Below are 27,495 nucleotides of genomic sequence, written 5' to 3' on the forward strand. Positions count from 1 at the left end.
ACGCCACTGTTCTAATAGATTCCTCGTTTTTGCAATCAAGGGCAGGAAATTGAGATCGTACACCCGCGTTAATTTTGCTGGTATGAATGTCCCCAGGTATCTCACCGCCTCTTCCTTCCATTTGAAACCAAAACTGCTTTTCAGTACATTTACTTGGGAAATAGGTACCCCTATTCCCATCGCTTCTGACTTCCCAAAGTTGATTTTCAAATATGACATAGCACCAAATTTTTTAAACTCTTGTATTAAATTCGGCAATGATATACCTGGGTTAGTTAGTGAAAATAGTAAATCGTCCGCGTAAGCGGCAATTTTATATTGTTTCTCTTTTATCTTTACCCCCTCAATATCTTGATTTAGTCGAATTCTACATAGGAAAGGTTCTACAACCAAGGCAAAAAGTAAGGGCGATAATGGGCATCCCTGCCTTGTGCCATTTCTGATTGGGAAGGCGTCCGATAGTATGCCATTAGCTTTTACCCTAGCCGTTGGCTCTGTGTAAACTCTGGTGATTTTTTCCAGCATCTCTTTCCCTATTCCAATATATTTGAGCACAGCAAACATGAAAGGCCATCCCACCCGATCAAATGCCTTCTCTGCGTCTGTGCTCAACACTACGCACGGAATCTTTTTTTCCTTTACTACTTGTATTAGGTTGAGAATTCGGGTAGTATTGTCTCTTGCTTCCCTTGATGACATGAATCCCACCTGATCTAAGTGTACTAAGCTTGGGAGGACCCTTGCCAGTCTATTTGCGAGAATTTTAGTAAATATTTTTAAATCCACATTTAGTAAAGAAATTGGTCTATAACTGCTGCATGAAGACGGGTCTTTACCTTCTTTTAGTATCAAAGATATATGGGCCGTGAGTGTATCTCTGGAAAATTTCCCATCTATATCTGATGCATTAAATAATCTTGCTAGATATGGGCCTAGGATATGGAACAGCGTTTGATAATATTGAGTCGTTAGGCCATCTGGGCCCGGCGCTTTCCCAGGCTTCATAGACTTAAGTGCTTGCTTTATCTCCTCGATGGTAATTTCCCTCTCTAGATCCTCCCGATCCGCCTCTATCAATTTAGGGAGCTGTGACTGATCTATATATCTTTCAATATCTTCTAAAGATGGTGGGGTTTTTTTTAAATTATACAGTGAATTATAATATTTCTCAAATTCTGCTGTTATTTGTGTTGGTAATGTTTTCTTGGCCCCTTCTGTTGTGATGATATGCGGTATGTACGACCTCAATTTCTGCTCTCTTACTGTACTGGCCAATAATTTCCCACATTTATTACCTGATTCGTAATTCATTTTCCGACACCTTTGAATAGCTGCTTTAGCTTTGTATTGTAACAGGTCCGTTATCTGTTTTCTAATCAACTTCAATTCTCCCTCCACCGTCTCTGATAAGGTGTGTTTATGTTCTATCTCTAGTAAGCTAAGTTTTTCTAGAAGTTGTAACATTTGCTTCCCCCTTTCCTTTTTTATCCGTGCTCCATGCTTGATGAAGATGCCTCTCATCACCGATTTATGAGCCTCCCAGAGGGTCCCCGTCCGGCACTCCGGTTGGTCATTGATCTCAAAGAAGGCCTTCATCTCCTCTGTAAGCTCCTTAACTACCTCCTCTCTCTGGAGTAAGTCCTCGTTTAACCTCCAGAAGCGTCTTCTCTGTGCCGAATTTGGTGTCAAGCTATATATTATTGATATTGGAGCATGATCTGACCATGTAATACTATCAATCTCTGACCTTTTCACTGCCTGTAGCTGAGCATGAGGTACGAGAAAAAGGTCAATTCTAGAGTAATTCCTATGTGGAATTGAATAAAATGTATATTCTTTTTCCGAAGGGTGCTGAAGGCGCCATACGTCTATCAACTGAGCTTTATGTAAAGCTCTTAAAATTCGTTTACTCATTCCAGGAGTGAGGGTAGTAGTCCCGGAGGATGTATCTACTGCTGATATCAATGGTACATTAAGATCACCTCCCAGAATTAATTGGCCTTCTGTGTACCCCATCAGCTCAGCTAGAGTCCTAGAAATAAATGCATCCTGTCGATTGTTAGGTGTGTATATCGTTGCGAGCGTTACCTGCGTTTCCCCTATTAATCCCTTAACAAATAAGAATCTTCCTTCTGAGTCATGCCTACTATCTTGATAAGTCCATGGTACACCCTTTGCGATCAGTATAGAAACCCCGCGGGATTTTGCTTGCGTATATGTGGAGTGATATATATATGGGAAAAATCTATTTCTGATGAGGGATATTTTATCTGCCCTAAAATGCGTTTCTTGTATTAGTGCCATGTTAGTTTTTAATCGTCTCAATTCTGTTAACAATGTATGCCTTTTTTCCGGGATATTTAATCCTTTAACATTGTAGGAAGTGATTTTTAAATCCTCCATCCCTGGTCAGCGGAGCACAAGAAAAAACAAAAAAAAAAAAACAAAAAAAAAAAAAAAAAAAAAAAAACCCCTACTCCCCTCCCTTCCCTCCCCCTCTGACGATTGAGAGAAGTCGGCCTCTGTAAGAGGTCTAGTCTCTCCCTCGTCACTTCGGATATCCTTTCTTATCCTTATCTCACACGGCACTTTTCGGTGCCATTTGTGTGAACCAAAAAAGGACTGTACCCCGGAGTGTCACTCCCCGTACTCTCCCACCCCCCTCCCTTTTATCTCTAATTTCTCATGTAACTTCCTCCTATAACGCCATTCTAGTTACTCCCCTCCTTCCCCTGCATCCCAGCCTATTCCTCTCCCTCTCCCCTCCCCTCCTCTCTGGAGGGCCACCTCCAGCTCTTTACCATCTCCCCAATTGCACATCCAGAGGGGGGTAGTGGAAGTGGAAAGATTATCTGTCCATATTCTTCAATTGTCTAACTATGAGGGGGGGGGGGGTCTCCTATTCCATGCCAAAATTTTGAGCCAGGGGGTTGGGTCCTGTTCCTTCCTTCACTGTATCTATAATACACTGATAGCTTCCCTCTCCCCTTTCTCCCTCTCTCTCCCACCTTCCTCATCTTTCCATTCTTCCACCCTCCCCCCCTGTAAAACAGTCCGGACATTCACTGGTATAAATTCCTTCCATTGAAGTATTATCATTTTACTCCCACTTGGATTATCCTAGTTACCCTCCCCCTCCCTACCTCCCCTCTCAGAGGGGTTACCTTTCACTCCCCATCATAAACTCAGAATATATCTCCCTAGGGGGGGGGTTAGGGGAAGTGGAAAGACTATCAGTTCTTGCTTCTCCTTTATCTGACTCTTGTCTCGCCAATGAGAGGGGTTCTTCCCTTCCGTAGCACTTTCTAATACAAGGGGTGGGGGGTTTGACTCATCCTCCGTTATATTTTAATACTTCGTGGGTAACTCCCCCCCCCCTTTCTACCTCTTTCCCCCTCTCTTACTTTCCCTGACTTTCCACTCTTCCCCTTTCCCCTCCCCATGGGGCAGTCAAACATACAGTACATATTTCTTTAATACCGGTATTATCATTTATCCATGCACTATTCACTTTAATTACATGTCTCACAATCCCCCCTCCCCTCCTCCCCCTATGTAATGTCTTTTAAGAAAGGGAACATCCCTCCTCCCCGTGTATTTAGGATTAATAAGAAGGGCAGAAAGTATTATAATAACTAACACTCTCTCCCTAAAGTGTGTTGTTTACCCAAAATGTGTCATACAAAAAAAAAAAAAAAAAAAAAAAAAAAAAAGGGGGAAAAACCTCCCCGTGCAAAATGCCTATATATTAATAAAACGAGTAAATCGTATTAGAAAATGTGAGTACTCCCTCCCAAGATGTGTTCTTTCCCAAACCCAAAAAAAGAAAAAAAAAAAAAAAAAAAAAAAAAAAAAAAAATATCCCTAATCCCTATAAAGTGTGTCAAAAATTATACGGATAGGGACTATTGAAGAGATTCAACACTCCCTATCTAAATGTGTTCTAAATCCAAAACCTGTCGAAAAAAAAAAAAAAAAAAAAAAAAAATCCCTATAAAGTGTGTCAAAAATTATACGGATAGGGATTATTGAAGAAATTCAACACTCCCTATCTAAATGTGTTCTAAATCCAAAACCTGTCGAAGAGAGAAACAAAAAAAAAAAAAAAAAAAGAATTATAACAATCCCCTACAGAGTGTATCAAAAATGAGTACTGATATAGAGTATTAAAAAAATTTAAACACTCCCTCTCTAAATGTGCTCTAAACCTAAACCTGTCACACAAAAAGCAAACTAAGGGTAGGTGGTGCTCCCTCCTCACAGTCACTTAGAGTCCTTCTCTTTGGAGGAGAGGAGGAAAAAGAGAGAAAAAAAAAAAAAACAAATAAAATAAGCAAGTGATTTAAGAGGCAGTCCTCCTTATCCTCTCTCTTCCTCTATCCCAGCGGCTCGTCCCTCTTCTTGCCGCTGAGGGTACAGAGGGAATCTTTCCTTCGGTATCCGGGCTAGCCAGTTTACAACCTGTATTGGTTCTGTTCCTATAAACCGAAAAAGGGCCATTCGATCTTGAAAGGATCTGAGGTTAAAATATCGACCGTCTTTTTGAAATATAACCGAAAAGGGAAATCCCCATCTATAAGTGCACCCCATCTTTTTTGCTAGGTCCAATAAGGGTCTTAAAAGTGCTCTTCTCCTCAGTGTTCCTCTAGCAATGTCTGAAAAGATTTTAATCGGGGTTCCTTCCACATTTATGTCCTTTGCTCCCCAAGCCTCCCTTAAGATTGTCTCCTTATGCGTGTAATGATGTAATCTACATATCACGTCTCTTGGTCTTTTCTCATCTTTACTTCTGGGGCCCAAAGTTCTGTGTATCCTTTCTATTTCAAGACGGTCAGGAAGTTTACCCCTCAGAACCTGTTTGAAAATATTTTCCACCACTTCGGTTAATTTGTCATTATTTATAGTTTCAGGTATCCCCCGAATTCTCAAGTTGCTACGTCTACTTCTATTCTCCATTTCTTCTAATTGAAGTTGCACCGTATCTTCCGTCTCCCTCTGTGTATCTCTAATTAATTCTAATGAGGTCACTTTTCCTTCTAAAATTTTTCTGGCTGCTACCTCTTCTTCTAGACGTGTTGTAATCTTTTGTATATCTTTTTTTATCACTTGCATTTCTTTTAGATGTGTTTCTTCTATTCTATTAATCATTTGTACTATATCGTTTTTTGTTGGCAAAGCCTGGAGCATAGCTTTCAGTTCTGAATTTTGCATCAAAGCCTGTGCATGTATACCAGCTGCCATGTTTTCTCTTTGTCCATTACCTGGGCTATCTGAATAGTTTTCTGAGACTGGGGAGGTGACTGGTGAATTAGGAGTATCCCCGGACCCTGGGCTTGTCAGGACACTCTTCTCACATGCTTCCATCCTTGCGTCTCTGGATAATTTCTGGCTATTAGTGAGGAATCTTACAATCTCTCCCTCTGGTCTGCTTGTCTGTGACTTTACTGCATTCTTCTTTCCCTTCTTTCTTTTAGTAAGCGTCATCCTCCCTCCTTTCCCACTCACTCTTCTCCCTTCCCCTCCTCCACTTATAGTCTCTGTTTATAACTCAGTTCAGGGGAGTCTGTGCCTCTTTAAATATAATGCTCCAAGTAATGTTCTCCACTGGCTAATATCTTACATCCTTATTCAGCAGGTGGGGAGAGGAAAACTGTTTAAACATCCAGTGAGAGATAGATTTTCCTATCGAGCCTTCCTGAACCCATGCCTGAGGAAAGAGATAAGGAGAGGTTCCTGCACAGGTCTCACACTTCACCGTGCCTCACGCCCATTCCATGAGGGCCGTTGGTTACACATACAATTCAAGTGATCAGTTCAGGTACGGTTTAATAGGAGCTAGTAATATAGTTGGCTGGAGGGCTTACCTACTCGACAGTCCTCCGATCCAGCTGCTCCTTTTAGCTCCCTTGTGTATGGAGTGCAGGCTGCCGATTGTGCTGGGAAAATAACTGACTCTCTCCCCATATGCCGACTTGCACATAAGGCAAAGTGCCGCTGTCCCTCAGCCCGAAGGGAGAGGGTCCAGTGATGCAGGCTGAGTGAGCATCTCCCAAGTAGCACTTTCCAAGCTACAGTCCACAGGTCTCCATCAGCAGTGCAGTCTGTACAGTCTGTGTAGCAAGCAGCTAAGTCGGGGGAGAAACAAGGCTACACACCCTGACATGCTGCGCAGCCCTCGCTCTCTCACCACCGCCGTTCTTCCGCCGCTACAGCTGGTCTTCTACCGCTACAGGCATCCGACCGGGGCTACTGCCGCCGTAACTCCGCTTCTCCTCTCCTCTCCGGGGTGGCGTGGGCGCACTATGGAGACTTGAGGGCTCTCTCAGTCCTTCGAGTTCCCGGTCTCTCGGGCTTACTTCGGCGTCCTAGTTCCTTCCTGGGAGAGGTGGGCTCAGCACGGAGAGACACGCCATGCGTGTCACATGATCACTTCTGGGTACGCCCACAGTATGCAGATAGCACACACTACCATATTAATCACAAGTAATTTCCTAGGTGCGATCACGTGAGTGTTTATCACTTATTTTTCTCATGATTGTGAATGATGCATAAACTGCTGCAGTAGTGCACTCCCTGCAATCCTTTTAAATCACTATTGCAGTGCAGTCAGTGCAAAACTGCTAGAAAAAAAGGTAGACAAACTAGACAGTGGATTAGAGTCATTGGACTGCCGCTGCAGTAGTGCGCTCACTGCAATGATTTTAAATCACTACTGCAGTCAGTGCAAATTAAACAGCTAGAAAAAAGCTAGACAGTGGATTGGAGATGTCAGTGGACTACTGCTGCAGTAATGCACTCACTGCAATGATTTTAAATCACTAACTGCAGTCAGTGCAAAACTGCTAGAAAATAAGCTAGACAGTGGGGAGTCAGTGGACTACTGGTGCAGTAGTACTCACACACCAATAATTTTAAATCACTACTGATTTCAAATTATTGCAGCAGTGAGTGGCACACTACTGCAGCAGTAGTCCACTGACTCCAATCGACTGTCTAGCTTTTTATCTAGCAGTTTTGCACTGACTGCAGTGCAGTGCAGTCAGTGCAAAACTGCTAGAAAAAAAGCTAGACAAAAGCTAAACAGTGGAATGGATTGGAGTGGACACTAGTACTATACTACTACACTTTCAATACTCCCAGTTAAGTAGAAAAATATTTTAGTGCAGAAAGCATAACATTTCAGCATGTTCACCAGTTAAACTGCTTCTGTTTTTTTCATAAAGTGCTGCCACTTCACTAAAAACACGCTTACTTGGTACAGAGGAAGGCGGAGCAGAAAGGTATCTTCTAGCATTAGAAGCAAGTATTTTGTAGCGTGCCTCATTTTCTTTCCACCACTGAAGAGGATCACCACTTCCTCTGTCAATTACTGGTTCCTTCAAATAGAGATGAAGTTTATCATCCAGGCTCATTATTGCAGATTTAGAAGAATCCTCCGCATGAGACCCCAATAAAACACTGAACATGGCATTTATTTCGACCACAATGAAGTTTCTCTTCTGTCCGTTGTCTTTTTGGACATTTTTCTCTTTTTGAAGCATCCGGCTCTTCCACATTAGAAACTTGCTCTTCTTGACTTTTCTTTTTGGCAGGAACCTCCTGCACCTCCTTGTTGAATATCTTCTTTCAACCATTGTTTTGCCTTGGCCAATACATCAGAAGAGAAAGGATGGTTCTTTTATTGAGAATTCAAAAGACATGCAAGCACATTTTTATTCTCCTCAAGCTTCTCAAAACGTTTGGCGAGGCTGTCCCTCATGGCCTGCCTACATATTTTAGTGCCACGTGTGTTGGGTCCTTCATTCTCTTGAAGAAGCATCTTCAGCACTCTCACACATGGGATGACATATGACACACATCGTGTTGGAACAACGTTAAGTTGTTTTTGGGTAGGCCAAGGTCTTCCTGAATGCACCTCAGTCGCTGCTTGGCAAGAACAGAATGGTGGAAATGACCTGCGCACCTTTTCAGCACGCTAATTATGTCAAGCAAAGCTCTCTGGTTTGACAGACCATCATTTACCACAGGTTGGAGGGTGTGTGCCATGCAACTGAGGTCTGACACTTCAGCAAGTCTCATTCCTTTCACCATGTTCCCTCTGCTGTCTCGGAGCACAAGCATCACTTGGTCTTTGGTGATTCCCCATTCTTCTAGCATGCCTAGAAACCTTTCTCCAATGTACTCCCAAGTGTGGGATCCTTGCATCACTTTTGTATTCAACACCAAATGCCTTCTTGTCCATCCGCTGTCAATGAAGTGGCATGTAAGACTCATTAGTGATAATGTTGTTACTGACCAGCAGTCAGTCGTGAATGATAGTGAGTTGCCAGCATTTTCTGGTTTCAGCATAGCCTTTACTTTCTCAACGACCTTTTGGTGAATCTTTCCCAGCATTTCAGTTCGATAATATTTGTCACTCTTTAGTGTGTACCTTGGCTCAACTAAGGACATCAACCGCTTAAATCCAGAGTCAGACACCATTGTAAATGGCTGGTTATCAGTGACCATCATCTCTGATTACTCGATCCAGCAGTTGGGATCTTCCATCCGATTTTAGCCACCTGTTATTTTTTCTGAAACATATCTGTTTTTGTTGCCTGGGACAGTGATGTTTCACCTTGTGATTCATTTAGTTATTTTCTGTGCTGCATGATATAATTCAACATGATGAACTCTTAGATGGGCCCAAAGATTTGACGCATTTTTGTGTTTTGCAGTTATTGATCCCATGCTTACATTGTTTGTGCACATGTTGCACACTGCTGCTGCTTTTCCTGGAGATGGAGATGAGAAATAGTCCCAGACCACACTTTTCATTTTTCTATCTGCATCCATCTCCATTGAAATTTGAAAGACAATACTTAAATTGAATATAGGCTTAAAAAAAACTGGCTGGTTGGCACCCTGTGGTGGCTGGCACCCTTTGATAGGTGGCTGGCATGCTGGCACCCTGTGGTGTGTGGCTGGCTGGCACCCTGTGGTGGGTGGCTGACTGGCACTCTTTGGTGGGTGAGTGGCTGGCTGACACCCTGTGGTGGGTGGCTGGAACCCTGTGGTGGGTGGGTGGCTGGCAGGCTGGCACCCTGTGGTGGGTGGGTGGCTGGCACCCTGTGGTGGGTGGCTGACTGGCACCCTTTGGTGGGTGGCTGGCACCCGGTGGTGGGTGGCTGGCTGGCACCCGGTGGTGGGTGGCTGGCTGGCACCCTGTGGTGGGTGGGTGTATGGCTGGCACCCTGTGATGGGTGGCTGGCACCCTTTGGTGGGTGGGTGGCTGGCACCCTGTGGTGGGTGGGTGGCTGGCACCCTGTGGTGGGTGGGTGGCTGGCACCCTTTGGTGGGTGGCTGGCACCCAGTGTGGTGGGTGGCTGGCTAGTACAGGCCCAGGGCTTGTGGCTGGCTAGCTGGTATAGGCAGGGCCTGTGGCTGGTTGGTACAGGCCTGTGGGTGGCTGGCACCGGGCAGCTGTGGGTGGGTGTATGTATGGCGGCTTTGTTAAACACACTGTGTGTACACTCACTGTCGGGCCGAGACTCCCCGACTCCAGACGAGGCTGAGGGAGGCGGCCTAAGGCAGAGGTTTCATTGCGCGGAGGCGCGTGGCGCAACATATGACGTCACAACAATATCGGTAACCTCAGGGGCCGATTCCGATATTTTAGGGAAAGTGCATATCGGCCCTCGATAGATCGGCCTTGCCGATAATCAGCGGATCCCTAATACACACTGTATAAAAGGATTTATATAAATTAAACCTATAGGTCATTTAGCATGTAACCTTACAGGTGGCTGGGGTGAAATAATGGCCATAATCCCAAACAAAGTTGGAAACACACTACTGCCCTTGAGATGGAGAAGTCTTATACAGATGAGAAGTTCTATAAGAGTTTGATATAAGCTGAAAACCAAAATGTCTGCAGGTGCAGATTTTACTAAAAGATATATAAGCTATAGTTCTGCTCAAGGACTGTAATAAATACATATTATGGGCATATAGGAATTTGGAAACTATTATGTTTATCTAAATGTATAATATATATCAAATTTTATGGTTAGTGATATTGATTTAAGCCTTGGCAACCAATCATATTGTAGTCCATATCGTGCTTTGGTTTGATTTTTTCATAAAAAGGACCTGTGAGCCTCTATTCTTTGAACCTGCTCTACTGCTTGTTTCCCAACTGCAGCTGTTATCATTTAACCTGTTTCATTGAAGATTCTGCCTGGACCAGTCTTCTTTATCCTACTTCAATAAATGTCAGGTTTTACCCTCTTACCACTGATAGTACGCATATATGCGGCCTCTTAGCGCGTGGGCTTTAACGCTATGCAAGCACTTTTCTATGCTAAAAATGCACACCCTGCGCGCTCCCAGCACAGTTACCGGCAGGGGCTTGAAAGCTTTCCAATTATGTGACCATTGTGATAGCCAATCACATAAGTCACATGACCCAAATGCCCACCTCCCAGGATTTAGAAGCTCTTAAAGGGCCGAAAGGCAGAAAGGGGTTGAATGCCATCTGTGTCCCCATTGGGGGGAATAGGAGAGATTTCCCTTTACTTCCTATTCAGTCTGCCACCTGTCTTCAAAAAGGAATGGGGACATCCCAAATGTGGATATAAGAAAACATAAAATATTGAGAGATTCCAATCCGTGCTCCATTTATCCAAACCAAAAAAAAAAAACTTTTGCGGCTTGAGATGGAATTTAAATATACATACTGGCTGGAGGAGGATATTTTTGGAGAGCAGGGAACAGAGAGCCATCATCATTTCAATCAGTTCTTCTTCGGTGAAGAAAATTTCTGCCAGACAAAGAGTGGGCAGTTGTGCCATTAAGGCACTCAACGTGCAGGCTGCAAGTATAAGGAAAAAAGATGTTTGAAAGATGTCACTGTACTAGGAGCAACAGAGATGTACTTTGAATTAAACTTTCTTTGCACTTATGATCAGCACCCATTCTGCATAAATAGAATACAAATATTGCCAAATATGTCAGGTATACACTATATGGGCAAACGTGTGTGGACACCCAACTATTACACTTTGCTGCCAGTATTGTGGACTGTGTATGTGTGTCACCTAGGTCTCGAATCTACCATTAGTAAGGAGCACAATGGTTTGTGTTTGATATCAACAAATTAAACTTTTAGTTTGCTTAGATCTTAAGTTTTGGTCATGGTCTTTGAGCCCAGTGGCTTTGTTGAGCTTTGGGTGAGGTAGGCCTTCTTTTTTTGTTTTTTATGTGAGCTGACTGATGCTGAGGGCTCTCTCAGTTTCACTCTCTCTGCTGTGAGAACCCACTGCTTGCAGAACGCTAAAAAAGTAGAAGAGCTGCCTGTTTGTTTTGGGGAATCCATTATGGTGCATCCTGTTTGTCCATGCGACTGACTAGACTTTCAGTTCATGATGACCAACAGGTGAAGATGTTTTATGCTAAGGATTTGCTGTATAAAGCTCTCCTGTATCAAACCTGTGTTTTCTACTTTGCAATAGAAAAGTGCGGGACAAACCTTCTTGGACTGTTCCTGTGTATTCCAGTCTTGTGTATGGTCTCCATTACTACTATTAATTTAGCCTGACAACTTATATCAGGTTGATGGAAATAACATTCCAAAATTATGGGTATTAGTATGGAATAGGCCCCCCCTTTGAAGCTGTTAAAGCCTATGCTATTCTGGCTCTCCATAAGATTATGGGGAGTGTCTGTTGGAATATCAGCCAAAAGGTTTGTGCAGTAATATACAGATGTTTGATGAGAAGACCTGACTTGCAATTGATTCCAATTCATCCCAATGGTGGCAAGTACGGTTGAGGCCGGGGGCTCTGTGCAGGCCACTGGATGGCCTCCACACCAAACTCATCAAGCCTTGCCTTTTTTGGGGCTAGATTTGTACACAGGGGCGCAGTCATAGTGGGACTGGGGTCTGCCCGCACATTCATTTACAGGGATCTGTGAGTAAACTAGAAGACTATGAGTGTGGTATTCAGCGCACCCATAGTCCACTGAATCTTCCTCCAGCTCTCCAACTGACAGCCCATACAGAGGTCCGGGCAGAGAGCAGGAAGAGTTTACAGGAGCCTGACATTGCACCCGCTATCCACTGATCGACGGTGCAATGTTTTGAAGGCTCCTGTAAAAATAAATAAATTAATGTACATTTTTTTTCCCCTGCAAAAACATGTGCATTTATTATTTTTTTCAAAAGTGAATCTAGCTTTTAATGTCTTTGAATACAATAGTAGCAACAGTACCCTTCACTGGAAACACCTGACCTCAACTTGAAGGGGTGTCTACATACTTCTGGATATACAATGGTAAAAAAAAAAAAAAAGGAACATTTTGAAAACACATCAGATCTCAATGAGGAAAAACATAATGTTGCCAATTCTGGTGTTCAATGGCAAATGCCAATTGAGTTCCATAGTGCTGGGCAGTAATCACAGGACCCACTAGAGGAAGTCGGACCCTCAGGCCACCCTCATGAAGTCTGTTTTTGATTGTCTGGTCAGAGACATTCAAACCAGTGGCCTGCTGGAGGTCATTGTGTAGGGCTCTAGCGTGTGCTAATCCTGTTCCTCCTTGCACAAAGGGGCAGATAGCGGTCCTGTCGACGGGTTAAGGATCTTCCTTGGTCCTGTCCAGCTCTCCTAGAGTAACTGCCTGTCTCCTGGAATATCCTTCATGCTCTTGAGACTGTGCTAGGAGACAAACTAAACCTGGCAATGGTACGTATTGATGTGCTATCCTGGAGGAGTTGGGACTGCCTGTGCAACTTCTATAAGGTCCAGGTATCGCCTCATGTTACCTGTAGTGACACTGACCCTAGCCAAATGCAAAACTAGTGAAAATCAGTGAGAAAAGATGAGTAGGGAAAAAAATGTCAGTGGCCTCCACCTGTAAAACTATTCCCGTTTTGGAGGTTGTTTCATTGTTGCCCATCTAGTGCACCTGAAGTTCATTTCATAAATACCAAAGCAGCTAAAACTGATTAAAAACCCCCTCTGCTACTTAACTGACCAGATCAATATCCCAGGAGTTTAATTGACTTGATGCTATACTCATGATTAGAAAGTCTAATCTAAGTGTGATGGTCAGGTGTTCACAAACATTTACCCATTGCCCAAAACCAAATGAAAATTGTGATAAAAGACATACAATCACAACATGAACTAATAGATATGGTATTATTAATGCCACAATTTATATTTACACATTTTATTTTTAAACATAAATAACTGGATTTTTTTCTTCCCGTAAAATCCTTTTCTAGGATGTTGATTGACGGACACAGCTCCAGAATCTTCTTGACCATTGGGTTATGCTGCCCCAGAGGAGTAGGACACTAGGCAGGAAAAAGCTTTTTTTTAAATTTTATTTATTTATAACAAAGAAACAGAGGAGGTTTAGAGCCGGTTCACACTACCACGACCAGAAAGTCGCCCCGTGACTTGAAGAGACTTGTTTAGAGACTTGGAAGAGACTTGTGCACTACTTTGAAGAGACAGGCGACTTTGTCTGTGGGGAATGCCTGGCTAATCTCTTTCTTCTTCCTGGAAAGTCTGATAAGTCGTGTCAATTAAGATAAGGAGGCGACTCCCATTGAAGTATATGGGACAGTCGGATCACAGGTCGCCTCAAAGTAGTACAGGACCCTTTTCTGAAGTCGGAGCGACTTCAGTAGTGCCAATTAAGACGGCACTCATTGATTAACATTGCTTTTGTTATGTCAAGCGACCTGGGGCTACACAAGTCGCCTCACAAGTCGTGCTAGTGTGAATGGGCTCTTACCTGAACAACATTCACAAAGTCTGATCCATTATAATCATTATGCCAACATATAACATTACATCTGTAATTGAGGAAAAAGCTTTACCACGCCTATGGGGGCAGTCCAAGGGGATATACTCCCACTTTCTGCTATAGGACTTAAATTCTTTGTTGCAAGCAGTTTCAGAAGAAAAATAACCCAATAGAGGGGTGGGTGCTGTGTCCCTCAATGAACATCGGAGAAAAGGATTTTACAGTAAGACAAAAATTCAATTTTCTCTTTCATTCATTGACGGACACGGAATCTTTTTGACCATTGGGATGTCCCAAAGCAGTGTCAAAATGAGGAGTGGTAAAAAACAGCAGAAAAAACTCCCAAAGGCTAAAACTAGCCAACCAGGTAACATGGAGCTTAACCAGGAACTGGAGCTCACCTGGAAAAAAAACAATACACCCTCAAAGAGGACCAAGTCCTCTCAAACAGCGGCCTGCAGAACCTTGCGGCCAAAAGCAGCATCCGCAGATGCCAACACATCTACTTTGTAGAATTTTGTGAAAGTGTGTACAGACGACCAGGTGGCCGCCTTGCAAACCTGCATCACTGATGCCTGATGGCAGAAGGTCCAGGAAGCACTAAGCGCCCCCGTAGAATGCGCCTCAACAGGAAAAGGAGGAACTTGACCCTTGATCGAATAGGCCTGCAATACCATCTGTCTGATCCAACTGGAAATGGTTGCGGCAGACGCGGCCAACCCTTTGCAAGTTCCATCCTCAAGGACAAAAATGGAGTTTGATTTCCTAAACGACTGGGTTGCCGCCAGGTACAACCTGATCTCCTGAACCACATCCAGAGAATGCAAGGCAAGCTTCTTAGGATGCTTAGGCTTAGGACACAGGGAAGACAACACAATGCCTTCATTCAGATGGAAACCAGAGACAACCTTAGGAAGGAACGACTGACAAGGGCGAAGCACCACTTTATCTCTGTGAACCACCAGATAAGGTGAACGACAAGACAAGGCTACCAGCTCGGACACCCTGCGTGCGGAAGTAATTTCCACCCAGAAGGCTACCTTCTGGGACAATGTGAGCAGAGGAATCTCACAAATATTTTCAAAAGGCGGTTTCTGAAGAACCGACAGTATCAAATTGAGATCCCACGGAGACAACAGAGACCGCACAGGTCGAGCCAAATGGCGAACCCCTGAACAAAGGAGTGAACCAAGAAATGCGTAGCCAAAGGATGTTGAAAGAAAATCTCCCAGGCTGAAATCTGGCCTTGATGGTACCCAGGGCCAGGCGCTGTTCCACACCTCTTTGGAGGAATGCCAAAAATGCGAGCCACCGAAAAAGAACGGGGAGAAACTCCCAGAGAATCACACCAAGCAATGTATGCAAACGTGATGGTAAATCTTTCTAGAGGTAGATTTCATAGCAGTTAACAGCGTGGGAATCACCAAGTCTGACAACCCCCTATTCTTCAGCACCTGGCTTTCAACAGCCAAGCCGTTAAAGCCAGCGACTGTAAAGCAGGATGGAAGATCGGCTCCTGGGCCAACAGGTCTTCTCTGAGAGGGAGTCGCCAAGGGACATTGGCGACCAGCCCTACTAGATCGGCGTACCAAGACCGGCGAGGCAAGTCCGGGGCCACAAAGATGACCTTAATTTCTTCTTCCTCGATCCTCTGTAGAAGTCTCAGCAGAAGTTTGAAAGGGGGAAAGGTGTATATCAGACGGTACTGGACCCAAGGTGCCACCAGTGCGTCAGTGGCATTGGCTAGAGGATCTATAGACCTTGCCACCAATCTCTGCACCTTCTTGTTGAGTCGAGAGGCCAACAGGTCCACCTCGGGAGTTCCCCACCAGAGACACAGCTGGTGAAAACCCTCCGGATGAAGAGACTACTCCCTGTGGTCCAAGGCCTGTCAACTGAGGTAATCCGCCTGCCAATTATCCACCCCTGGAATATGCACGGCAGAGAGAGCTGGAACGAAACGTTCCACCCTAGAATGCCGGCTACTTCGATCCACAAGGAAACTTTGTGCCCCCTTCGTGATTGACATATGCCACGGCCGTAGCATTGTTTGATTGAAACTGTACCGGACACCCTGGAAGACGAATCGTCCAATGGACCAAAGTCTGATCATCCAAAGTTCCAGTACGTTGATTGGTAGTCTGGACTCCTCCACAGTCACAAACCCCCTGAGCACAATCCATGCCCAAAACACCTCCCCACCCAGACAGGCTGGCATCCGTGGTGACCATCGTCCAGTACAGGAGAATGAATGATTTTTCCTGTCGAAGAGCCACAGAGCAAAGCCACCAGATCAGGGACTCTCTCATACCCCAACTCAGCAGGATCAGATTGTCTAGATACTGTGGATTCTTGTCCCACTTGGTAATTATCTCTCTCTGCAGAGGTCTCATGTGGAACTGTGCGAACGGAACTGCCTCAAAAAAGGTAGACCCCATCAGGTCCAGCACCCGCATGCAAGTCCTGAGAGAAAACCGACTGCTGGACAACAGAAGTCGAATAGCATCCTGCAGCTTCTGGAGCTTGAAGAAAAACACCCTGGCTGAGGCCAAGTCCAGAGTCAGACCCAGATAGTCCAACTTGTTGGACGGAACCAGAGCAGACTTCTGGAAGATTAAAGTCCAACCGAACTTCTGTAGAGTCTGTACAGTGATGTCCAGGTTGTCCTGTAGAGCAGTCAGACTCTGCTCGCAGAAGATGATCACCCAGGTACCCCAGCCCCGCAACCCCCCCCCCCCCCCCGCTGTGGCAACAATGCCAGCACCCGAGGAGCTGAAGAGAGACCAAAGGGCAACGCCATGAATTGAGCATGCTCCTCACTCATGGCAAGTGGAGGAAACGCTGATGACCGACATATGATGGAATATGAAGGTGAGCGTTTTTGATGTGAGGATGCCACTACTGTACGAATGGACCCCATTCAGAACTTCTGTACCCGCACAAGAGGTTCAAAGCCTTGAGGTCCAGGAATGGACACACCTTGCCTTCCTTTCTGGGAACTGTAAACAGATTTGACTAGAAACCTTGAAAATGTTCCGATTTTGGAACAGGAACAATCATCCCTTGTAGTAGAAAGACTTGCACCGCCCCGACGAGACCTTGCAGGCGGTCTGGGGACAAACGCAGATTGGAAGGAAAGAACCTCACTGGAGGAGAAGACTGAAACCTGGTCTTGTAGCCGGACCGGATCAGCTTGTGGACCCACCTGTCTTGAATCAGGAAGGTCCATGGGTCCGGAAAGAAGCGAAGAGGTCCCCCTCACCTCAGACACAGGTGAGGGTGACCCTTCAGGCAGAAGAGGGCTTGTCTGCAGGTCTGGAAGAACCCGCTCTCTGTGACGAGACTCCTCCACCCTAGCCTGTGGAAGAAGAGTACTTTTCCTCCCTTGTAAGACCCTTAAGGATATCATCCAGGAAGATCCAAGCAGCCGATCCCCCAAAAAGGGGAGAACAGATAAGGCCATCTTGGAAGACTGGTCCGCAGACCAGCATTTCAGCCATATCATGCGCCGAAGGACCACTGCTGTCACAGACAGCCTACAAACTAAGGGAGCCGCATCCAGAGAGGCACCACAAACAAACTGCAACCCATGGACCAACAGGGTCGCCAGCTCGCAAGGGCAGGGGGAAGCTGTTCCCCCTCCAGATCCTGGCGCAAAAGCTTTGCCCACTTTGCTAAAGTCTGGGACACCAATGCTATAGTGAACACTGGCCTAAGGACCGAACCGGCCACAGGAAACATGAGGCGTACCAAAGTCTCCCGTCAAAGGGATCTTTAAAAGCTGGAGACTCCTCCACCAGAAATAAAGTTATTTGGCCTGAAACCCTGAGAATCCCCACAGGTGAAACTGTCCACTTTTTTAAAACGGGGAAAATTGAAAGGGATACCGTCAAGCAAAAACGCTTAGGCTTTGACATAATGCGTTTAGGTCACTGACTCGGGACAATTTTATCAAGTAAGCAGAAAAAGGGGACACCTTTGCCGCTTTTAGAGAGCTGCGGGTACCAAAAGGCACCTCCGAAGCAGCAGCAGCATCCTCCAATTTTAATATTGCCTGCACCAATACAATCAGTGCATCTACCGGCGCCATTGCATGCGTGGCTGCAGTAGAAGAGGAAACATCCTCACTATCAGAGCACACGAAGTGCGTGAACACAGACTCAGGAGGGTCGCAACATCCTAAGCTCACTCTGAAACATAAAAATCAGGATGGTTGCATGGACACAAAACAGGCAGATGAGGGTCACCGACTGCGATACTGCAAGGGGACACCGACCCAGGGTCAACGAATGGACCACCTACTGGACCCCACAGAAAAAAAAAGTGGGCGGGCTCACCCCGAGCCCCTCCATAGAGGCCCGCATGAAAATAAATGGCTCCCTTAAAGGGGGCTGCGTGCCTTGAAGCGAACACGCAGGCAAGGTGCAGCGCTAAAGGGGTCGTGCCCTACGCAAAATGGCAGCATGCTGTCATCAAAGGTGCCCACCCTCACAGCGCTCCCTCCCTCCCTGCCTAGTAGGCCGCGGCCTAAATTTTGGTGGAGGCCCAGCCGCACAGATCCCATACAGATCCCATCCAAGAGGAGGTGGGCGGCCACAGGACCCTCCCCCCCCCCAGTAGGCACCCACTCGGCCGCAGGGCCCAATAGGCTGCGGCCTAAATTTCTTAAGGTTTCCCCCCCGCTGGAGTAGACCGCCTAGGAACAAGCCACCCTAACTGAGGCTTCCAAAATAGCGTCCGGCTGGTAGGCCGCAAAACCGCAGCCTAAATTTTCAGCCTGGGTCTGGCCGCGTGCGGCGCGGACCTGCGGATATGAAGCCATCCACTTTCTCAGCCCAACACAACAGCCGGGAGCCCTTAGGACCCCCCTGCCCAGGTTACTAGCCCCCCAGGGTGACGAAGGACCCTGTTGTAACTCCCGATGTGTGCCCGGAGAAACCAGTCAAAAGCAGCCCCAAAGGAAGCCCCCCTTCAAAGCACATGGCAAAAGCCAGCTCAGAACCTCCAGGGAGAGGGGGTATGGAAGACCCACAGTGACCCCAGAGGGGCTGGAGAGAAAGAGGGGAACCGGGGGGTCCCACCATCAAAGGGGGGGGCCCATATCCACCCCAAAACCCGCAAGAGGAAGAGGGGAGGACACTACCATACCGTGGAACTAGGTGGGCACTGCTCCAGGCAGACCACCACACCATCGGAATGGGGGTGCTGCTGGCCAAAGGCATGCTGCGACTCAGGCTGTGACCGGGTCACGTGCGTCCTCGTGAGACGTTTAACTCGCCAGCCAGCCCGTCTAGTGGGGCTATGTAGAGGCCGACCTAGCGTGGAGCTGAGGTCGGGTCACGCTGGGAAGACCATAAACATCTAGAATATCCAGTCCAGTCGCCCAGTCCAGCAGTTGATTGTAGTTCACACAGGAACAGAAAATAATAAAAGAGGAAAAAAAATGGTTTAAAAAGGAAAAAATGCTAGGACCAGAGATCCCAGAAAGGAACTAGGTCCTTACTCCTGACTAGACAGAAAAAAGCTGAATGCCTAGAGCAGGAAGTGGGATTATACCCCCTGGGACTGCCCCATAGGTGTGGTAAAGCTTTTTCCTGCCTAGTGTCCTATTCCTGTAGGGGGGCAGAATAACCCAATTGTCAAGAAGATTCTGGAGCTGTGTCCGTCAATGAACACAAGAGAAATTTGATTTTCTCAGCTTAATAAATAAATATTTTAACCGCTGAACCAGAATGCAAGCTATCTAACCTCCTAAAGCCTCATAAAGGAAGACAGGAAGCAGGGTGGCACTCCTTTGTGCCAGATTCCTAATGCTGTCATGTGATTCTCGACAGAGTACATATACATCAATGCATGGTACTGAAAAGAGGGTCACAGAGCTGCGCAACATGTAGAGACTGTGGCGAAGCAGGTCCCAGCGCTGACCAGAAAACCCCAAGTCAAATCCATGAAGGAGGATATCTTCTGTCATTGAAGAAACTTCAGAAAGCAGTCTAGATAGGGAGACCCCCTAAAAGAACACAACAAGATTAAAGTTATATTAAAGTCTCTTTAAAAAAAAAAAAAACATGCTATACTTACCTGCTCTGTGCGGTGGTTTTGCACAAAGCAGCCTCCTCTTTTTGGGTCCTCTGCTGGTGCTTGCTCCTGGTCCCTCCTTTCTGCCAAGTGCCCCCAGAGAAAGCAGCTTGCAATGGAGACACCCCTGCAGGCTCACTCCTGAGCTGTGGCTCTGCATGTCCATTTACACAGAGCCCCGCTCCCTCTCTCTCCTGATCAGCTCAGTGGCTGTGATTGACTGTCTTAGTCAATGAGAAGGTAGAATCCCCGGCGAGACGAAGCCCTTATGCACATCACTGGAACGAGAGGGGGCTCAGGTAAGTATTGGAGGGGGTGGGGGGCTGCACAGAGAACAATGCATGAAGGTAAAAAAACTTCTGGCTTTACAGCCACTTTAAATACAAAAGAGGAAAAACAGTAAAGCTGTTACAAATGCAGACAATTCAAACAGTGTAAGATAAAACAATGCATATTTAAAGTTTGCCTTCATTGAAAGCTACATGTCAAAATGATAAGTAGATTCACATTACAGGTTATAAACAAAGCTTGACTTTTGCTATAATAGCCATTATTGTCCACCTCTTGCTGCAATACAAGCCTTCCTAATGGTCTTCAACCCTATTGCGCTGACGGAACACAAATATGTGGCCCGGCTTCAGGGGGTTGGACCGGGTGATGCCTGCTACTAGAAGCATCATCTCGGTACCATTGTTTAGACCGGATGGTCAGCTTTCTTGTAATGACAACCGCTCAGCTATCATTACAAGGAGCAGGAAGCCCCCCCTTCCCGCCACCTTCCGTGGCTCATGCTGGTCTCCCATCCCACTGGAAGACCTGAGCGACCAGCCGACACGTGCGCCGGCTGGCCGAAGACCCGAACATACCTGAATTCGGCTCTGATAGGGTCTCCGATGTAAACACCCGGAAGCGATGTCATGACATCCAGGTACTAGTGCCTTAAAGGCGCCAGATTAAAAAAAAAAAAAAAAATGACAGCATTCAAAACAAATCAAATTTGGCGTTTTGAATGCTTTTAAGTGCAAAGGAGGGATTTGGCGTATTATAAACCCCAGATCCCTCTATAAAGAGTACCTGTCACTGACTATTACTGTCACAAGGAATGTTTACATTCCTTGTGACAGCAATAAAAGTGATACATTTTTTTTTTTTTAAATGGATAGTGTAAAAATAAATATAAAATTATTAAGAAAAACAATAATTAAAAGTGCCCCGCCCCACCCCACACGTGCGGTATCGCCACGATCGTTAGAGTGAGAGCAATAATTCCAGCACAAGATCTCCGCTGTAATTCTAAACAGGTAACCGTTAATATTTTTTAAAGTGTCGACTATGGAGATTTTTAAGTACCAAAGTTTGTCGCCATTCCACGAGTGTGCGCAATTTTAAAGCATGACGTTAGGTATCTATTTACTCAGCGGAACCTCCTCTTTCACATTATAAAAAAAAAAAAATCGGGTTAACTTTACATTTTTTTTTTTTTTTAAATTCATGAAAATTTATTTCTTCCCAAAAAAATTGCATTTGAAAGACCGCTGCGCAAATACCATGCGACATAAAATATTGCAATGATCGCCATTTTATGCTCTAGGGTCTCTGCTAAATATATATATTATATATACACACACACAGTACCTTGCAAAAGTATTCGCCCCCTTGATTTTTTTTTTTTTTTTTTTTACCTACAGTATTTTGTTACATTACAGCCTTAATGTTTTGTTAATCTAAATTTTATGTGATGGATCAGAACACAATAGTTTAAGTTGGTGAAGTGAAATGAGAAAAATATATACATAAAACTATTTTTTAGAAATAGAAAACAGAAAATTGGCATGTGCGTATGTATTCACCCCCTTTGTTATGAAGCATATAAAAAGCTTTGGTGCAACCAATTACCTTCAGAAGTCATATAATTAGTGAAATGATGTCCACCTGTGTGTAATCTAATGCCTCGTTTCCACTGAGCGGAACGGTTCGGGTTGGTACAGTTTGGAAGGGTTATAATGGTCCGGCCTATTCAGGTGAGCGTTTCCACTGCAAGTCTGGACTATTATCTGGACTGAGCTTTTCGTTTGATGTGTGCATTGACATTTTCCTGTCTGCCAATCAGTGGAATGTATCGTGTGACGCCTGTAGCTCCGCTCTAACCCTACCGTACCATTTCCTATGGCCCTATATCTGAAGGAGGACCAGGAATGGTGCAATTTGGTTCGGTTGTATGGGCCACTTTAATAATGGAAACACTCAAAATAGCGTACCGTACCGAAATGACCCGAACCGCTCAGTGGAAACGAGGCATTAGTGTCACATGATCTGTCATTACATTTACACACCTTTTTTGAAAGGCCCCAGAGGCTGCAACACCTAAGCAAGAGGCACCACTAACCAAACACTGCCATGAAGACCAAGGAACTCTCCAAACAAGGGACAATGTTGTTGAGAAGTACAAGTCAGGGTTAGGTTCTAAAAAATATCCAAATCTTTGATGATCCCCAGGAGTACCATCAAATCTATCATAACCAAATGGAAAGAATATGGCACAACAGCAAACCTACCAAGAGATGGCCTCCCACCAAAACTTATGGACCGGGCAAGGAGGGCATTAAACAGAGAGGCAGCACAGAGACCCAAGGTAACCCTGGAGGAGCTGCAGAGTTCCACAGCGGAGAGTGGAGTATCTGTATATAGGATGACAATAAGCTGTACGCTCCATAGAGTTGGGCTTTATGGCAGAGAAGAAAGCCATTACTTTCAGAAAAACACAAAATGGCATGTTTTGGGTTTTGCGAAAAGGCATGTGGGAGACACCCAAAATGTATGGAGAAAGGTGCTCTGGTCTGACGAGACTAAAATTGAACTTTTCGGCCATCAAAGAAAATGCTATGTCTGTCGCAAAACCAACACATCATATCACCCAAAGAACACCATCCCCACAGTAAAGCATGGTGGTGGCAGCATCATTCTGTGGGGATGTTTTTCAGCAGCTGGGAATGGGAAACTGGTCAGAGTTGAGGGAAAGATGGATGGTGCTAAATACAGGGATTTTCTTGAGCAAAACCTGTACCACTCTGTGCGTGATTTGAGGCTGGGACGGAGGTTCACCTTCCAGCAGGAAAATGACCCCAAACACACTGCTAAAGCAACACTTGACTGGTTTAAGGGAAAACATGTAAAGGTGTTAGAATGGCCTAGTCAAAGCCCAAACCTCAATCCAATAGAAAATCTGTGGTCAGACTTAAAGATTGCGGTTCACAAGTGCAAACCATCCAACTTGAAGAAGCTGGAGCAGTTTTGCAAGGAGGAATGGGCAAAAATTCCAGTGTTAAGATGTGGCAAGCTCATAGAGACTTATCCAAAGCGACTTGGAGCTGTGATTGCCACTGGGCTCTCAAAGTATTGGTGGACGCAGCCTGTCCCTTATGGGGACCCTCCGTAAGAATAAAGAAGGAGTCCGACTTTCGGATTGACTCCGTCGCCATCAAGTAAACCCTAATGGGCCGAACCACGTCTAACGAATGCAACGCAACCTCCTTGGGGTGCTTAAGCTTAGGACATAACGAAGGCAACACAATGTCCTCATTCAATTGTAAAGCAGATACGACTAACAGGGGCGAAGCTTCACCTTGTCCCGATGCACCACCAGATAAGGCGACCGAAGGGACAACGCAGCCAACTCCGAGATCCTGCATGCGGAAGTAATTGCCTCCAAAAAGGCCACTTTTTGTGACAAGGTAAGTAAAGGAATTTCACAAATATTTTCAAACAGCGGCCTTTGGAGAGCCGACAACACTAGGTTGAGGTCCCACGGAGGCACAAGGGACCGCACCGGGGAGCCAAATGAGGAACTCCCTTCACAAATGTGCGAACCAAGGGATTAATCGCCAACGGTCTTTGAAAGAAAAATCACCAAAGCTGAAATCTGACCCTTAATGATGCCAAAGGCCAAACGCTGATCAACACCTTTCTGTAAAAATTCCAGAAGACGCGATACCGAAAAAGAATGGGGGAAAATTCCCTGAGACTCAGACCTGCTACCAACCTTACCAGATCTGCATACCAGGACCGATGAGGCCAGTCTGGTGCCACCAGAATCACTGGAATCCCTTCTGGCTCGATTCTGCGCAGAAGTCTCAACAGAAATTGTATTGGAGGAAATGCATAAATCAGACGATACCAGCCCCAAGGGGCCACCAGAGCGCCCGCGGGATCCGCCAGAGGATCACGAGACCTCGCAACGAATCTCGGAGCCTTCCAGTTGAGACGAGAGGCCAACAGGTCCACATCTGGTGTCCCCCACCGAAGAGTTGATAAAAAACTTCCAGGTGAAGAGTCCATTCTCTGACTGAGGTAGTCCTCCTGCCAATTTTCCCCCCCTAGAATGTGCACTGCCGATAGTGCCAGAAGAAGACGTTCCGCCCATAGCAGAATACCGGCCACTTCTTTTGCCGCTAGGGCACTTTTTGTGCCCCCTTGGTGATTGATATATGCCACAGCCATGGCGTTGTCCTCCACAGGCAATAATGTGGCTTTATTCAATCTAGAAACTTGGGAGCCCACCACCGGTGGTACGGTTAGTTTCTTTACCAGGGAATCTTCAAAGGGATATCTTAGGTATCCCGGCCATATGTTTTGGGGAACCCCATTGACTGGCGACAATCTCGTCTAAATTGGCAGGGAAAGGAAATACTTTAGTCACCCTAGATGGCCTGCAGGTGCCAATCTGCATGCATCCGATGCGTCCTCCATTTTTAAAGTTTCCCGCACTGACACAATCGGTGCCTCTGCCAGCGCTTTTTACTGCGCGAGGTGGAAGAGGAGGAATCATCCTCACTCTCAGAACACTCAAGGTGCGTGGATGCGGACCCCGTGGGGCAGCTTATGTCCACGACAGCCATATCCGCCTCAGATTCTGAGGAGGCAGATGAAATTGGAGAGGACAGCGGGTGCTTTTTGGCAGGTATCTTTTGTAAAACCATGTCCATTTTTGACACTAAAGATTTTAGGACCTCGTCATGGCCACCATGGCAGAGAGGGACCCCAACGATCCCCCCTCTGAGAGTGGGTCTGGTGAGACATGTGTGGCCGGCTCCATCCTGGTGCCGCAATGGAAACACAGTGAAAGTTTCAACAGAGATGTAAAACTTAATAAAACCCCAGCACCACTGATGCCTGTGGGACTACAGGTCCCAGAACACTGCAAATAGCCTGACCAGGTAGGGAGATACTGCCCTAGGACTCACCACTACCCGCGTCTCCGCAGCACAAGGAGCGAGAAGAGGCGCTAATCTCTTGCAGCACGCCGCTCTGAATGAAGAGGGGGGAGATGGGGAGATGTGAGAGAGAGGGAATGGGAGGGGGAAATGGGGAGGGCAGCGTTTCGCCAAGACCACCGACCCCGGAAGGACCCACACTAACCCCTAACTTATAAAGGGAGAAAAGGGGGTTAACTCATCATACCAGTGGAGATTTTGTTGGATTTACTCCATGCAGGTCACCTCCTCATCTTGGAACAAGGGGGTGCTGCGGGTCCGAGGAACGATGTGACTCCGGCCGAGACCAGGTCGTGTGCGTCTGTACAAGGTGTCCCACTCACAAGCCAGTCCCTCCAGTGGGATCATGTCGCGGCGAAGCTAAGGTGTGGATGCGCTCGCTGGCTGGACTGGGGTGACCATCAGGCTCTAGAATATCTAGTGCGTCGCCCAGTTTGACAGTTGATTGTAGTTCTCACAGGAACAAATAAACTAGAAAATAACAAATGAGAAAAAAAATCTTGTTTAAAAATTTGAAAAAAATGCCAGGACCAGAGATCCCAGGAGGGAGCTAGGTCCTTACTCCTAATTAGGCAGAAAAAAAAAAAGGAATCCTAGAGCAGTAAGTGGGAGTATACCACCTGGGACTGCCCCATGGGCGTAGTTAAAGTTCTGTTAAACTTTGTTAACCCTTTTCTGCCTAGTGTCCTATTCCTAGGAAGCAGAGCATAACCCATTCGACTAATGAAGATATGTTGCTGTGTCCGTCAATGAACGAAAGAAATACTGATTTTAGCTTGTAAGCAACGTAGGTCAGAAAAAGCTTAGGCTCCAAGGGGTTAAAGATGACCTTGCAGCTCCTAAACAAAAATGTACTATCAGAATCTTTGCTGACAGTCACTATATATTATATATAAAAAAAAACAACATACTTACAAAGCCATGGAATCCAGCGTTATCCACTTTGCTTCAGAGGTTCTCCTCTTTCACACCAACTTCTTTTCTCCATCATCAAAAGGGAGATGTCACTTAAGGTTTCTCCCAACTAGCCAAGATGTGCTACAGATCTTGCAAGCGCAAATATAAAGATCTGATGACATGTAACATTTTTTTACAGGTTGAAGGGGAATAATCCCATTTTTTTTCTACATTATATCTGGTGCGGATTTATGGATTTTGTTGTTCTATAATTTTTCTCCTTCACCAATGTGCACTGATGAGGCCGCATTGATAGGCTGCGCTGACGAGGTGGCACTGATGGCTACTGATAGGTGGCACTGATTGGCAGCACTGACAGGTGACACCGATGAGGCGCTGGTGGGCACCGATTGGCAGCACTGGAAGGCACTGATTGACAGCACTGGTGGGCACGGTTGGGACTGCACAGATAATCTGTCCCCCAAAATATCAGTGCACATGTCCCTAACGCAAGATGGTTACCGACCCTCTTCTTCCTAACAGCGTGAGGAGAGAAAAGCTGATAACCAGCTTGTGTTTACATCCTGTAATCAGCCGTCATTGGCTGACAGCTGATCCCTTGGTAAAGGGCCGCTGTGATTGGCCCTTTACCCCGATCTGTGAGCAGCTGAGTTTCGGCAATCACAGGACTCGGCAATCACAGAGCACAGGGGGTGTACGGGCAGTGCGATGATGGGAGAACGTCAATGTACGCCCTCCCAACACTGGAAGCCCGTGCTGTAACCATCTTTCAGCTATAGTGCAGGCGGCAAGCGGTTAAAAATACACAAATGCATTTACACAATAGTCAGTATTGTAAGCCTAGGAAAAACGGAATTTTTGTAAAATCTTACCTGTAAAATTCCTTTCTCTGAGTCCTCCGACAGTCGCCGCCTCTTCATATTCGTCACATATGGGGTATTAGACTTTGCTCCGAAGGAGTAGCTAGGCAACAGAATATGTTAACAATAAAGCTTTTAACATATCCCACCCTCAAGGGGTGGTCCCCTCAGTCAATACCCTCCTACTTCCTGCAACCATATCTCAGTTTTAGTGGAATAGCAGTAGAGTATACAACCAAACCCCAAAAGAGGGGCGGGGGCGGCGACTGTCGGAGGACTCAGAGAAAGGAATTTTACAGGTAAGATTTTACAAAAATTCCGTTTTCTCTTACGTCCTCCGACAGTCGCCGCCTCTTCATATTCGTCACATATGGGGACGTCCCAAAGCAGTGCAAACATGAGGGGTGGGAAACGCATCCGCGCCGAAAGGCAACGCAGTCTCCGCATCAAGGAAAGGAACCTTACCAAAGGAAGGAAACCAGCTGGGCAACAGCAAAAAACAAGTGCTCAACAGGAGCAACAACCCAGGAAAAGACAAAAAAACCAGGGGATATAAAACTTATCCCAAC

The 27,495-nt window shown here is 45.9% G+C and overlaps 1 protein-coding gene across 1 annotated transcript in view; it reads right to left on the reverse strand.

Moving 5' to 3' along the window:
• The window catches only part of GPAT2 (glycerol-3-phosphate acyltransferase 2, mitochondrial), a gene marked incomplete at its 5' end in the record, with an annotated part of 339,381 nt that overhangs the window by 86,117 nt on the left and 225,769 nt on the right, over positions 1 to 27,495 (reverse strand). The window contains 2 exons of the mRNA XM_082253675.1: positions 10,719 to 10,852; positions 19,549 to 19,810. Of these exons, the coding sequence (XP_082109801.1) occupies positions 10,719 to 10,852; positions 19,549 to 19,810 (396 nt within the window). The remainder of the gene's footprint in view (positions 1 to 10,718; positions 10,853 to 19,548; positions 19,811 to 27,495) is intronic.

This window comes from Pelophylax lessonae (genome assembly GCF_965119305.1).
Source record: "Pelophylax lessonae genome assembly, chromosome: 4".
Classification (NCBI taxonomy): domain Eukaryota; kingdom Metazoa; phylum Chordata; class Amphibia; order Anura; family Ranidae; genus Pelophylax; species Pelophylax lessonae.